At 33.5% G+C, this 15,960-nt stretch overlaps 2 protein-coding genes across 3 annotated transcripts in view; both read right to left on the bottom strand.

The window, feature by feature from the left end:
* Positions 1 to 7: 7 nt before the first annotated feature.
* On the bottom strand, positions 8 to 3,692 carry LOC110032388 (cation/H(+) antiporter 15-like). Its single transcript, XM_020736008.1, has 5 exons — positions 3,396 to 3,692; positions 2,713 to 3,306; positions 2,285 to 2,653; positions 728 to 1,306; positions 8 to 645 (listed from the first exon to the last, which is right to left on the bottom strand). Exons 1-5 carry the CDS (start codon positions 3,690 to 3,692, stop codon positions 127 to 129), a joined length of 2,358 nt encoding a protein of 785 aa, XP_020591667.1. The 3' UTR covers positions 8 to 126.
* A 2,737-nt stretch (positions 3,693 to 6,429) lies between these two features.
* The window catches only part of LOC110032390 (protein N-terminal glutamine amidohydrolase), a gene marked incomplete at its 5' end in the record, with an annotated part of 23,483 nt that continues 13,952 nt past the window's right edge, over positions 6,430 to 15,960 (bottom strand). The window contains 2 exon segments of one of the 2 annotated variants that reach the window (XM_020736010.1): positions 6,430 to 6,837; positions 7,514 to 7,638. In XM_020736010.1, the coding sequence (XP_020591669.1) occupies positions 6,683 to 6,837; positions 7,514 to 7,638 (280 nt within the window). 2 annotated transcript variants of the gene reach the window in all.

Consider the following 15,960-nt stretch of genomic DNA (forward strand, 5'->3'; position numbering starts at 1 on the left):
ATTGGTCGATTGGCCGTCCAGACATACGGTGTAAAATTTCCTCCTAATAAACAAAATGTAAAGAATATAAGCCAAAGACACAGTAGTGATCTGATAATACCTACCGCAGTAACCCAAAACCCTAATTCAAGCCCTCTGCTGCACCACAAGAATAAAAAAGTCCGACTCAAAATCAGCCGAGGCGATCATGTCGCCGACGACCCCCAGCTCCGGAAACTCGCTCCACTCCTCCAACTCATCATTCAGTATTGAGTTCCATGAAAGCCGCCGACCGACCATTACGAGATCGTAACCCGCGTGGCTGAAGTTTCGTATGGCCGCAATCGTCTGCTCCATGTCGCTCACGGAAACCTCATTCATCAGTACCCGCAGGTTGCCGCTGTTTTCCTTTCTGAAATCCTCTATTAAGTCGCCGTCCATCTGCGCCTCCCTTTCGGTCGATGCCGCGGAGCGCCATGGAAGGAACCTGGTGACATTTAGGGTTACGCCTTCGTTGCGCACCATGCGAGCCGCATAGGAGAGAGCCTCGCGGTCGTCGGGACCTCCCCAGAAGAGTAGTCCGACGTGATGCCGAGAGTTCGGCGGCGTCGAAACCGCTGTGACGGTTAAGCCCATGTGCACCAGAAGCCCCACCGAGCACGGCGCCTGCAAATCAACCATTACAAACTCGCTTATTTACACCACCATATACGATTCAACTATATATATGATAATTGATAAGAGTCACCTTGGAGAGGATGTGGGGAATGTTGCTCCGGAAGGCGTGGTCCTGATCCCTGAACCCACCGGTGGCATCACTGCGGGGCAAGGGGAGGATGATGATGGCGACGCTTTTATCAGCTGCGAGGGAGCAGATGTCCTGATGCATGGCCTTGAGAGGTGCGATGGCCGTGAAGGGCTGGACAGCGACGATCCCCTTCTTCTCCTGCTCATAGTTGATGAATGCGTTGTGCAGCCGGTCCATTTTGCTGGGATTGATGAACCCCTTCTTGTTCCTATGGGCAATGACGGTGGAGCTAGCCCTGCCCGTCAGCTCCACCAGGTGGAGAACGTAGACGCACATAGGAGTCTCTTGTGCCGGACATGAGGCTTCAAAGAGGCCCAATGTGCTGGGGATGTGGTCTTCGTTGAGCAGACAAGCTAAGACTCGCAGCTCTGCGTTAGGTCGAAGGTGTTGGATGCCTCGCCGGCCGACGAGCTCATCATGGCCGAGGGGGTTGTAGAGACGCTTCACCAACGGAGTCGCGACGGAGGTGATGAAGACGATGGCGAATACCAGTAATGTGTAGCTCTCCTCTTCCAGCAGCTGCGCGCCAATTAGTTAAATTTAGCTACTTAGAGGTGCTCTGTGGCAACAGATGAGAACTTTGAAAGGTTAAATCTTGAAGTTTGTCTGAGAATGAATTTACTAAATCTTGTAATTCAAGGTATTATGATTTAGTAACTCCCATGAATTTGAGTTTACTGAACTTTGAAAGGTTAAATCTTAAAGTTTGTCTGAGAATGAATTTACTAAATCTTGTAAATTCAATAGAGTTATCTGGCAATTCCAGTAAAAATTTAAGAAGTTGTTATGGTTGTTGGCGAAGTTAAATCCCAAACACCACGAAGTTAATTCCACCGGTTCATGGGATTTAAGATTTACAGCGGAAATCACTAGAATTCAGATTTACAGTATCCAGTAGGTCTCTCAAAAAAGCTCTCGTGTTCGTGTTGTTCTTTAAGCAACTCGTGTTCTGCTTGTTCTTTAAGCAGCTCATGTTCTGCTTGTTCGTTAAGTAGCTCATATTTGGCTTCTTCGTTAAGTGAATGAGCCGAACACAAACAAATCAACAATTTGTTTACTCATGTTGGGCTCTTTTTAGCTCACTATAAAGAAATTAAATATATAATTTATATAATACCATGTTATATATTTATATCTAAATTTAAATAATAACAACTCGTATGACCTATGATTCTAAGTCTTCTATTGCACAGAATTGGTGCAGGTTCATATCTAACATCCCACATCTATTTTTTTTTTCAATTAATTCTAAGGAGCCAAATTCTAGCCGAACACAAACAAGAAAATTTAATTCAAGTCGGCACGAACACACTGTTCACCTGCCGATTTCAAACACGAGCAATTTCAAATGAGTCGAACACAAGCCAAGCCTGAACTCGCTCAAGCTCAGCTCATTTATACCCAGAGAATTCTGCCTAAATCCATTCGCAGACAGCCCTGAATGATGATGAAGATGATGAGAGAAGAAAAAAAGAAGATTAAAAAATAAAAACTTACAGTCCCATTCTTGAAATTCATGTAAGTAATCAAGTCCAGAACCCCCTGAAAATTCATAATAAGCCCCAACAAGAAGGCCTTCCGCAGCGAAAACCCGCAGTACATCGCCGGCCCCATGGTGGCCAGCAACTTGGACAGCCACGCCACCACCACCACACCACCACCACAATCAGCACCCTCCACGCCTTCAAATGCAGCACCACCCCCGGCGAAATCACCGATCCCGCCACTGTATACAGCAGCGGCATCAACACCTCCCCCGCCACATTCCCAATCCTGTCCACCAAATCCCTCCCCAGCGGCGGCCCGTCCGGCACCACCAACCCCATTATCAACGGTCCAACCAGGAATGACGCCCCCAACACCTCGCTCACCAACCCCATCCCAATCACCGCCACCACAATCAGGTGCAGGTGGATGCTGCTCACCCTCTCCCCCTTCGGCGTCCGCCGCACGATCGACAGCACCCAACGCCGGAATCCGAAAAATCCGAAAACAATGACGCACACCATGACCACCAGCGACGCCATCGCCCATGCCGACTTGTCCCACCCTCCCTGGCTTTGGCTCATCGCCGTGAAAAGCGCCAGGAAGAACCAGCCAAAGATGCCGTGCACCATCGACATCGACATGGCGAGCCGGCCGAGCTCGGAGTTGAGGAGGTTGAGCTCGTTGAGGATGTCGGCGAGGACAGGGAAGCCGGTGAGGGACAGGGAGGCCACGAGGAAGACAAGGAATTTGCCGCGCGCGATGTTGGAGCTGAGGGACGAGCGGAGGAAGAAGGTGGTGGCGCCGACCAGACTGAAAGGAATGACTGTGCTGAGTACTCCGATGAAGCGAGCTTTCTTGCCGGATTTTAAGACGATCTTCGGATCCATCTTGACGCCGATGAGGAAGAGATAGAACATCAGACCGAATGCGGCGAGCGTTCTGTTAAAAACCACTTCTTTCTGAGGGTAGAAGACGTATCTGTACTTGCGGTGCGTCCGGCCGATCACCTCCGGGCTTAAGAGGATGCCGGACTGTGATAAAAAAATGTGAACTTTAATATTGCAGAATGGTAACAAAGATGGCAATGGCAGAAGATATAAAGTTAATGATAGATTCTGACCAAGATGTCACAGACGATGCGGGGCTGGTTGATGGGGCGGAGGAGGTAGTAGATGATGCGGGTGGTGACGGTCATGAGGATGATCTGCAGCATGACGGTGGGGAGGGAGAAGATGAAGGGGTTCTCCAGAAAAGCTTCGAAGGAGTAGATAATGGAGCTGCGGGGTTCGCTTGGATCGAAACAGATCAGAGAAAGATCCATCACATCCATGTTGGGCAATCTGTAGGAGCCCTTCGGAGTGCCGTTGGAGCGAATCTTCCAAATATCCTCTAGGGTTAGAGCGCCGTCGTCCTCCATGCCCATTTGGAGCGTCGTCGTCCTCCATGCCCATCATCATGTTTCTTCTGTTGTCACGAATGTTGGGGAGGAAGAAGAAGAGAAACCTGACTGGATTCTGGGACAGATTGGTGAGTTTCTTATTTTGAATCTGTTGTGTGGTTGATGGCTGATGGTGTGGGTTTCTCGTGAAAATTGTTCTGTTGATTTTATGAATTTGGTTGCAGTTTGGTTTGTTAGAAAACTCTAAATTTGCACCATAGTGGCTACATCAGGAGTCGTGATGTAAAAATATATCAGGACTTCAATTACAACGCTCCGAGTTTACGGTCAAACTCCACTGAATAACAAAAACTAAATAGTTTAATGTATTGTAGAGCTAGACCATATACATGACACATTGTGATTGGAGTCATGATGCAGATGTAATATTTTTTCAAGCCTCCGATATATTTTTCATCCATTTTACGAATGCTTACTCAAATCTTAACATTCATGATAAACCCCCGCCAACTCATATATGTTTTTTTTTATTTTTATCAAATTCTTAATGATTTGATCGAAATGAATTTTAAAATAAAATATTTATTTCGTTTAAATTAAAATTTTTGAAACTCAGAAAAATGAGGAATAATCACATGCAAACCAGAATTTCTTACCAATGTGATTTCTTGTACTGTCAAATCTTAAATGATTAAGTATTTAATAAAAATAAAAATATGGATTGGGGTTTACCATGAATTTTAATATTTGAGTGAGAATTTAGAAAATGAATGAAAGTGGGGTTGATTTATAAATAGTAAGTTTAGGGTGATCTGTATGCAATTGTCCCAAAAAATAAATTTGTAGTTCGAGACGGCCGACCCGTATTTCGGGCTAGTGCGGGCGTTTTCATACGGATGTCCGGTCTCGACCGTCGATCTTGTTTTTTTTTTTTATAAGTAAAATAAAAAATAAAGCTCACCAAAATACATATTTGCTTTGATCGACAGTCGAGATCAGACAATATATGCACCTCTGCATATATGCAAAATTTTTAAAATTTATTATTATTATTATTATTATTATTTAAATTAAAATTTTTGAAACTCAGAAAAATGAGGAATAATCACATGCAAACCAGAATTTCTTACCAATGTGATTTCTTGTACTGTCAAATCTTAAATGATTAAGTATTTAATAAAAATATTCTTGTACTGTCAAATCTTAAATCATTTATCTTCCACGTAGGGGGGAAAAAAAATGGAAGGAAAAATTGGATGGTATATACGTAAATGTCCTTTTTTTTTATTTAATAGGCCCCAATAAAGTTGTAGAATTTTCTACAAATTTTTATAAGATAAAAATATATATTATTATTTTAATAATAATTTTTTAATAAAAATACTATTATTTTAATAAAATTAATTAGCGAAATGTAAATTTCCTAACCACTATAAGATGTTTGAATGTTTTTTTTTTTTTTTTTTGTATTTGCATTTTTACCAAAATATTCATTAATTTGCAAAATTTATTGGAAATTTTGTAGAATTGATCACCGTGTATATTCATGTGGTCAACTTATCAAGAATGAAGCATAAGCATTTCTAGTTAATGATTTTTCATTGTTAAAATATCCTTATATATATAAAAAAAAAATCAAAACAATTTTTATACGAGCCTCCAACTAACCATAATATGCCTAACTAATCGAGTACCACCTTAAGGCCAACTGTGTCAGAGGGGGCTCGAACCCTCGATCTGAGGGGTCTTATATCGTGGATGTCAACCAATAGTTCAAGTAAAAAATCAACTGTTGAGATGGAAATTAGGGGGGGACTGTAGGATGAGGAGAGACACAATTAAAGTTCGATAACATCAAAAGATCAAAAGAGTGTCACATTCACATGTCTATATAGAACCTTTGCGTTTAAGTGAATACTATTTAAACTATGTAATCCACCAACTACTTTATGGGTTGCATGATGACCATATTTTCTAAAATGGTGATACTATTCATGAAAGTGTTGTCGAATAACATTTTAGATTTTGGATCATACTTCCATGCACGCCTCAAATATTTGGAGTTAGTTTTGGACCAATTTAAAGAACCCAATCAAATTTGCAATTAGGAGATGTTCCAATTTGTAATGACAGAAGGCATTGTGTTGGGACATATAATATTAGCTCAAGGTAAGAAAATGATTAACATTAGGTCAAAACTAAAACCTTTTCTCTTCATAGGAGAATTAGGTATAACTGAGGAGTGTGTAGCTTCTCTGGTTCTGATGGGTGGGAAGGTAGGGGAGCCAGGACACAAAAAAGGATCAAGAGTTGGCACATGGTCATACAGCGATGCTGACTTCATACCGGGGACACAGAAGCATGGTAAAAAAGAACTCTCATTTTTGGAAGGCCTTCTAAATAAGGCGAACGTTTAGTGCTGCTATTGGTCTCTCCCTTCGCCCGCACTCACAGGTACCTGGTACTAGCAAGGCTAGAGCTGGTAAAGTTGGTTACCCCTACGAGCTGGTAAGCCATACTCGTCTAGATTACCAGCACCAAATCTTCTAGCCAAACACATACAATTCAAATTTAATAGCATATTTGAAAGTTGTGAAGGCCTTTCAAGTGTTTAAAATTTCTTGGAAAAATAGCTCCTGCTATTGTAATTTGTAACGCCCAACTAGAGCCTACCTTTCAAAATAATATGTGAGACCAGCAATTATGCGGTTGGGCCTATTTTGAAACATCAAATTTGCTAACCTTTTCATTATATATATTATGCTAGTAGAACTCTTTAGATGCTCAAATAAATCATTCAATAACAGAATAGAAGCATTTAGCTTTAGTTTCAGAGTTTGAAAAGTTTAAAACTAACCGTATTACATAATAACCATGGGATTGTTGGGTGCAGCTAAAAGTGGGCATGACTGACACTTTCCATGTATATTAATCTTTAAATGGCCAATGATAAAAAGAATAGATTATAATAAATATATAGAACATGGCTTCACTAATCAAGGACGTCTCTAATGTATGAAAGAAAAGAATGCCTCCAATTTGTCTTCACTAATCAAGACACCATACTTGTTCGAGTATATGCCATCGACCGAAGCATTAATATCAGTCATAACATCAGCAGCACAAATCCGAATATATTCATCAAGGTTATCTTTGCTTCCATCTAAATAAAAACACAGAAATTTGGAAAATAAGATACAAGAGAATGATTCTAGACTCCAAGTAGTTCACAAGATAACTTGAAAAATAATTTACAGGACTTCAAAGCATGAAAAACCGAATACCAAAATGGCATGAATTTGGGCATGAATTTAATTAATAAGAAAGTTTTGTATGGCCATAGACATGGATTTTCCGAATAGAATGCATCTTTGCTATTTTCAGAAATAGCAACCAAGGATAACTGCAGGAATAAATCTAGTGTCACCGACCTTGGAGATTGTGTTTGAAGTGATCAACACCAAAGATCACATGTTTTAAAACCATCCACATAGGTATGTGGCATTACTTTTGAATATTTTTGGGATTTACCGCTGCCATCAATGTGTCCCAAGTCCCGGGTGTAAAAAGTGGAGGGTCGCGTTAGTTAGTCGACAGTCAGTGTAAAATTTGTCGAAAAATCATGACATTTGACCCCAATTAGTGGGATAAAGGTTTGTTGTTGTTGTATGGCGGTAGCGCAAAAAAAGATGCTTCGCAAATTAAACACTAGAAACAAAATACAATTATTAATTTGCTAATATTCATCTTATTAAATTTATTATTTTTTGCACAGTATTTGTGAAAGTAATGGGATTAAAGGAACAGTTGAAATGCAATAATAAACACTGGGAACATACCTTGAGAGATAATTGGTTCATAATTTGGAGGTGGAGCAATCCAATTTCCATCAGGATTCCTCATGTGTGTTCTATTAGATGTAAAATGCTGGAGAAAAATTGGAGCATGAATCACCCGTAAAATCCTATTAAATCAAAATGTAGCATGTAAGAATTGGAGTTTGAATTGCCTGTAAAATCCTATGGAATCAACATGTAGCATGTACTTAGAATTTCCATATGACAGGAATTCTTATACATGAAATATGTAACTTGAATAATGGAGGCCGCAATTGAAAGCAAAGGGCTAGATTCTCATTTTAAAATGATCAGCTTCTCTTAATGATATATTTGTCAGAGAGTTAATTTTCTTCTATTCACCTGATCAATTTTATTTTTTTTAAATTTAATTCTTAAAACATGTTGATTTAATATGTTTTTAATATATCTTTTATTTTTTTTTCTAAAAATAAATAAATATACTTTTCAAAATACTCAAAATAACTTTTAGATGTTTACATCTTCATCAAATATACTAAACAAATTTTGTTTCAAATCATAACATAAATAAAACAACATAAAAACAAAAAATAGAAAATAAAAAACAAAATTGATACCGAACAACATATAGACATGTTAATTTAAAATATATAAATTAAAAAGGCAATAAAACCTCAACATACCCCTACAGATGTTTTGTATGAAGGAGATAATAATAAATATCAAAATAATTATAATCCATCTAATATTTATGAATGAGATATTGATGGCATGACTGATCGCCAAATACAAATCGTATTACAAAGAAAGATGATTTATGCCTCCGCCGATCAAAATCATAATAATCGCGCCCATTAAATTGTAACCCAGTTAACTTGTGGGTTTATTGGTCTTCTCAATGGCTGGTGGGATAATTATTTAACTCAAGAACAAAAAGAATAATTTTTAAGTCATACAATAATAAGAAATCTACTATAATAAGAAATCATAATCAAGAAAACATCGATAATGTTTATAAATTAATTATCAATATTTTACAATATTTTACCGGCATAGTATCTGATAATGGAGAACAAATTCGTTATCTTTTACAAAAATTAAGATGTCCAATTTTAACCCATTTTCGTTAGTACAAAAATGTTTTTTTAATTAAAGTCATGTCTTTACCAAATGCAAATAACACACACTGGAAACAAAAAATTATTAAGGTTTACCTAATATTTTTGTCGATAAGGTAAAAAGACAACCATAATATATTAACATCAAACATATTTCATATGAAAATTTGACATATGAACAATTAATAAATACATGTATACATAAAGGCTTAGCCTATTGCACAAATCTCAAATTATATATCAGTTTAAAAAAGTAAGGTAAATAGAAAAAAAACAATTATGCCATTTTTGTGAACAATTTGCTTTTGACATTCCTAAATTTGCAAAAGAAAAAGAAAAATCTTTACAAAAAAAAAGAAATATCATAAGCAACGCTCTGAAAAATATTGTTCAGAGAACAAGCCAAAGATTTCTCATAAAAAAAAAAGAAAAATCAAATGCCACAAATGTGGCAAGACTGACCACTATGTAAATAAATGCATAATTAAAATGAAAATAAATGAGCTTAAAATTGATAAAAATATTAAACTATCTATTTTCAAAATTATATTAAATTAATCTCCTGAATCTTGGGGGACTTCTGACAATTCAGAAGAAATTGAGGACAATTTCTCTTATTCATAAGACTTTGATGAAGATAATTGCACATCAAAATCTGAGAGCAAATGTAATAACAAAAATTAATATAAATTTATAGTCGAAATGAATGGTTTACTTACTTTATCTTCTTCAATGAAAGAAGAGAAACTTAAAATTACATCCCAAATTGAGGATGAAAAAATTCAAAATAAAATGCTTAAAATAATTATAGAATATAAAGGAGAATCCTCCTCTTCTAAATACAATTCCTTTTCAAGATTATTTAATGAAAGAAGTTTTAACTAAAACTTTACTTTTAAATATTGATAGTAAATCTACTATTATAAATGATTTAAAAAATGAAGTTAATATTTTAAATTCTGTGATAAATATTTTTTGAAAAAATCAAGAAAAAAATACTAAATTATTAAAATTAGAAATAAATAATATTACACCTACAGAAATATTAGTAGAAAAGAATAACAATTTATAACCATTTTTTTAAAATTTCTTACAAAAAACTATTATGCATAAATGATTTATAATCATTTCTTTAAATATAAATCGAGAATATATTTTATCTAATCTTATTGCTCTTGTTGATAGCGGAGCAGATATAAATTGTATTCAAGAAAGAATAATATCTTTTAAATATTTTGAGAAAACTACGAAGCAATTAACTTCTGCATCTGGAAATAAAATAGAAATTAAATATAAAATTTCTTCTGATAATATTTACAAAAATGATCTTTGAATTAATACACATTTTATATTAGTTAAAAATTTAACTCAACATATTATTTTTGGAACTCCGTTCCTTTATAAAATTATGTCAATTAATAAAATAGATAATACTGACATATATTCTAACAAGTTTGAAAAAATCATTATTTTTGTATTTATTACTAATCCTACAAAAATTATTTTAAATGAAATAAATAAATTTAAGTTAAAACAAAATCAAATTAATCACTTCCGAGAAGAAATTATTTTGTTATCTATAGAAGAGAAATTGAATAATAATTTCATAAAAGACAAAATAATTGAACAGCAAAAAAATAAGTTAAAAAAAATATGCGGTGAAAATCCAGCTGCTTTTTGGGATAAAAAAAAAATACTGTATTATTTTACCATATATCAATAATTTCGATGAAAGAAATATCAAGACAAAGGCACAACCTTGTCAAATGAATTAAGAATATTTAAAAATTTAAAAAAAGAAATTAATGAACTCTTTAATAAGAAATTAAGTAGAAAATCTAGCTCCCCTTGGAGCCGTACAACATTCTATGTTATAAATAATGCAGAAATAGAAAAAAATCAACCTAAATTAGTTATTAATTATAAACCTTTAAATGAAGTTTTAAAATGGATTCAATATCTCATATCGAATAAAAAAGTACTTACTTAATCGCTTAAGTAAATCTCTGATATTTTTAAAAATTGATTTAAAATTTGGATACTGGCAAATAGAAATCCTTGAATCTGACATGTATAAAATAGTTTTTATTGTTCCGTTTGATTATTTTGAATGAAACGTTATGTCGTTTGGACTAAAAAATGATTCTCCAAAATTTCAGAAAATTATGAATGAATCTTAAATCGATTTTCTAATTATATATTAGTTTATGTTGATGATGTCGTTGTTTTCTCTAAATCAATAGATGAACATTTTAGACATCTACAGACAATTCAATGACCCTTCAAAAATAATGGGCTGGTAATCCCTGCGCCAAAAATCAATATATTTCAAACCAAAATACGGTTTTTAGGACATAATATTGTCTGGAATACAATTATTCTAATTGAAAGAATCATAAAATTTGTTTCTAAATTTTCAGATGAAATCACTGATCTCCGTAAATTACAGAGATTTTTGTGATTGTTCAATTACGTAGCAGACTATTATGAAGATCTTGTTTTAGATGTTATTCTTCATAATAGATTAGAGAAACAAAACAATCTATGGACAAAAAATCATACTAAATATGTTTAATTATTAAGCAAAAGATAAAAATTTTACCTTGTTTACATATTGCAAATCCGTCTCTCCCTAAAATAGCAGAGACGTGACTCTACTATTGGCTACAGATGAATCTTAAAGCAAAAAATTTTTAATACCAAATAATTGGTTCACTTTACATCTAGCAAGTGGAATAAAACTCAAGAAAATATTCGACAAAAAAAAAATACTTTTGGTCGTCATATGCATTACCAAATTTCAAGATTATTTATTAAATCAAAAATTTTTATTAAGAATTGATTGCAGTTCAATTATGTATATACTGCAAAAAGACGTAAAAAATCATATCTTTAAAGAAATCTTTGTCAATTGGCAAACACAGTTATCTTGTTTTAAATTTGTTATAGAATATAGTTCAAATAATACTAATTCTTTACTTGACTTTCTCACTCGTAAATTTTTGGAGGAAAAAAGAAGAGGGGTGGATAACCCCTCATAAATGCAGTATAATATACCCTATAAGGTAACCACACCTTTCGATAGGGAAAAGATTGAAGTCGAACTAATGTCCCCACAAAACTTTATTGATTTAAAGCAATATTTATATGGTAGTCCAATGACATCCACATCCAAAGAACAATCTCCTGAATTACAAATTCAAAATATCACAGAATTCGTGCAAAAATCTTCAAAAGAAAAAAATTATCGAAATTAATCTAGAGGATTATGAAATTAATGATCCCTTAAAAATACAGGTCAGATAACTAGACATAATTCTCTATACACAAGACAATCTTGGCCGCGAATCATATGAAATTTCATACATTTCATTACAATTTGTTGAAATTCAACACAATTATAATGAACTTAATAAATTTATTGCATATAGCAAGACAACAATAAATCTCATCTTGCACCACAAGGATTGGGGTTTAACTCCATTTCAATTTAAACAAATTGAATTTATACATCATGTATCTAAACAAAAGAAAATATTTCTTTGTAATTATTGGACATATGTCCAAGCCATGAATCATGCATTTTTACTAATTAATCCAAGGCATAGACATTCCTGGTTGTTTGTGTAAATGTCTGAAATCTTCAATAAAGAAATATCAAATTGGTCTTTATCTTAATGGGATAAATTTGGAACTACCAATGAAATTATTCCGGAATCTATCAACAATCTATATCCAGCATAGGCACAAATTCCTAGAAACTTTGCCTAAAATCTGTGTAATCAACCAGATAAACTCAATACTAAATGCTTATGGAGAACTTTTTTCATCAAATGGTGGTGTCCGCAATCATTGTGGATGACAAGGTAACTCAAATAAATAAAGTCATCAAATCTAATGGTAAAAATGTTCAAGTGCTGAAAGCTTAGGAATTTTCTCTAAAGAAAATTCATGATCAAATCAAAAGAAAATACCCTCGCAAATCTCCAGATCAAATTAAAAGAAGAATCCAAGAACTTTATCAGAGACAAATGAAAGAATTATTTGAATTAGTAGACAACATGTCAATCTTCAATCAAGGATCAGATGAAGACAGAGAAAGATGGGAACGAATAGTGACCCGCCTTGGCTCAAAAGAATGACAAGAGAAAAAAATAGAATAAATGGACCCCACAGAGGTCACCTCAGAAGAAAATAAGGCGATAATCATGATGGTTGAAATAGTAAAAGTTGGTGGACTAGTGACTGAAATAAATCTGGTGGGTGTAATAGTATTCTGAAATAATTTTTTTTTTATGTCACATCCAACGTATGTGTTATTTTTTGTTTAATTATGTTGTATAAAATATGAACTCCACTTTCTATTATAAATCAGGGCATTGTATTCTCTGTTAGTGTGCGAGTTTGCTTAGAGTCTTCTCAGTGTATGTAATATAGAAACGTCTGTCTGGTGTTCTCTTCAAGTCTGGTGCTCTATAAGTTTCTACTGTTTAAATATATATTTCTGTTTTTATTATATCCTGGTTTCAATTGGTATCAGAGTCATGAGTGGACAAATCTTTTATGAAGCTCTTTTTCTGTAAATAAGTTTAATATGGTAACCTAACTTTGTCAGGATAGGTATATCCTGCATAGTAAAGTCGGGTGTTGCTCTGCAACTCAATATCATTGACTGACATACAAAATTATACTGAGTTTGACCTTATGGTCTGATCATATTATTGTTTTAAGATAAATTTAATCTAGTAGTCATCATCGCATGTGGGCGTTTTTATGTCCAGAATGGACGCTTTCTTGCCTAGTTCTTGTTGACTCAACTCGTTTGGATTAAACCCTTAGTGGAGCAAGCTGATGTTAGATTACCTTACTAAACTTATTTAACAAAAAAGAGTTCTAGATATTTTATTGACTGTCTTCCATGAGCAATTCTTCAAGGTACAACAATATCATAATGTCTAAGAATTTATAAAGATCTCAATCAATAGTACCATAATGTCTAAAAATACTGAGTTCGACCTTCTGGTCTGATCATATTATTGCTCTAAGATAAATTTAATCCAGTAGCCATCATCGCATGTGAGCGTTTTTATGTCCAGAATGGACGCTTTCTTGTCTAGTTCTTATTGACTCGACTCGTTTGGATTAAACCCTTAGTGGAGCAAAAATATTTTCATTTAGTTGATGTTAGATTACCTTACTAAACTTATTTAAATAAAAAGAGTTTTAGATATTTTATTGACAGCCTTTCATGAGCACTTCTTCAAGGTACAACAATAACATAATGTCTAAGAATTTACAAATATCTCAATCAAGAAATAACAATAAAAAATGCAGAATTGCTGGAATATCCTGTAAAAGTAGAAGACTTAAATAAATGGACTATTCCTAAGGTGAAAAATCTTTAATCTATAAAATTGTAACCTTTGATTTTAAAGAAAAATTTTCAATTAAAACTGTTGAACAATCTTTAACAATAGATGAAAGTGAGAAAATAATTTCCATATTAGATAAATAAGATTTAAATAATTACTTAGAAAATTATAAATATATTCATATAAGCATAATTCAAGTAGCATTTAAACCTCTAACGCTAAGAGGACTAAATGTTTCAATTTTAGTCTGCTTAGAAGATGCACGATGCATGAATTGGGTACAACTGTTAATGGGAGTTATGGAAACTAGTCTATGCTATTAGGGGTGTAAACGAACAGAGCTTGCGTTCGTGTTCGGTTCGTTTGAAATTTAGTTTGTTTGAAATAAGTTTGTGTTCGAAATTGTTCGTGAAGTTACTGTTCGTGTTCGTTTCTTATCGAACGAGCAAAACACAAGTCAAACACGAGCTGTTCCCGAACGACGAGCCAATTTGTCATCCCTAATATTAATATATAGAAATAATATATTATATTAATTAAATAATTTTTATTTTATAAATTATATATAATATTATAATTTATAAAATTTAATTTTTTAAAATATCATAAAGTTTTTATATATAATTATTTTAAATTATTTTATATTTCGAACAATAACGATTCAAACATGAACAAACACATCACTGTTCGTGTTTGGTTCGTTTAACTAACCGAACGAAAAATTTGTTCACATTCGCCTTGTTTACTTATCGAACGAATCGAACACGAACTCATTGACGAACCGAACACGAACTGTTCGTGAACAACAAGCTTTTTTGACAGCCCTATATGCCATGGGCCAATTTTCTTTAACACTTGCCCAAATCTAAGTCTGTCACTAAAAGACATAAATCTCTTTGAAGCAGCCAAAATACAAATAAAATTACATGAGAATGAATTTTTATCTGGATCTAAAACAATCGCTATAATTTATAGAATTCATTTTAAGGTAATGAATAATTTATGCCCAAACATTAAAAATAACATGAAATTAAAAGTTTGATCTACAAAAGTAGAAACAAATTTGTTAGCTTCAAATATAGCTCCCAATAGGGCTATAAAATGGGATGAAGTAAGTTTTCCCAAATCATAGCGGTTACAAACTGCTATAAATCCTCATCCTGTAATAAATCAGGATGTTGAACAAGTTAGTCAAGATACTAACGGTGGTGTTGTGATAAGATAATTTATTACACCAAAATAGGGTAGAAAACTTATCTCCGCAATCAGATGCTAGTTTTAATTTTAGTAATGATTAATTTAAAACAAATTGCTAAAAAATAAATGAGACAAATTTTAATCAATAATTATCTACAACCTAAATATGAATCATTCAAAAATTGGTATCGTAATTATACTACAAAAAAAATAAAAATAAAAAATTCTGAATTTTTTTTTTGAAAAAAATGAAAATAGATTCTATAAATAAAAAAAAATTTCATTCATTTTTAACCTGATTTAGCAATCAAATAATCAAAATATTAGAATATGAATTAGCCATGTTAACTAGAAAATGAAAAATTAATTCAGGAGAAATAGTAGAATTCATATATCCTCCAACTGTTCCCATAATTTTGGATTTAGATAATAGAAACCCAAATTTTGAGTTAAATGTCTTTGGAAAAACTCTAGAAAGTAATGCCACCAAAAATTTTATTGGTGTAGTTAAACAATTAAATTTTACAAATATGAATTTATCTTTATGTTCAAATTACTTGATGAAAATAGAAAATAAAATAGACCAACTTATTTTGTCTTTAAAAACTCAAAATGAAAACAAAGTAAGTTCTGCAATTATTTCTTCAGCGTCTGCTATACATCCACCTCCCAGTCCTAATTTCAATCTAGGACCATTGGCTCAGGATTTTGCAGAATTGATAAAACACACACACACACACACACACACACACACACACACACACACACAGATATATATATA

This window comes from Phalaenopsis equestris, unplaced genomic scaffold, assembly GCF_001263595.1.
Source record: "Phalaenopsis equestris unplaced genomic scaffold, ASM126359v1 Scaffold000935, whole genome shotgun sequence".
NCBI classification, from domain to species: domain Eukaryota; kingdom Viridiplantae; phylum Streptophyta; class Magnoliopsida; order Asparagales; family Orchidaceae; genus Phalaenopsis; species Phalaenopsis equestris.

Bases quoted from the DNA above. Each gene is read 5' to 3' on its own strand.
- LOC110032388 (XM_020736008.1), bottom strand. From the start codon at position 3,692: ATGGAGGACGACGGCGCTCTAACCCTAGAGGATATTTGGAAGATTCGC. The intron at 3,307-3,395 runs GTCAGAATCTAT...TTTTTATCACAG, and splicing joins GCATCGTCTGTGACATCTTG to TCCGGCATCCTCTTAAGCCC. The intron at 1,307-2,284 runs GTAAGTTTTTAT...ATTGGCGCGCAG, and splicing joins TGAATTTCAAGAATGGGACT to CTGCTGGAAGAGGAGAGCTA.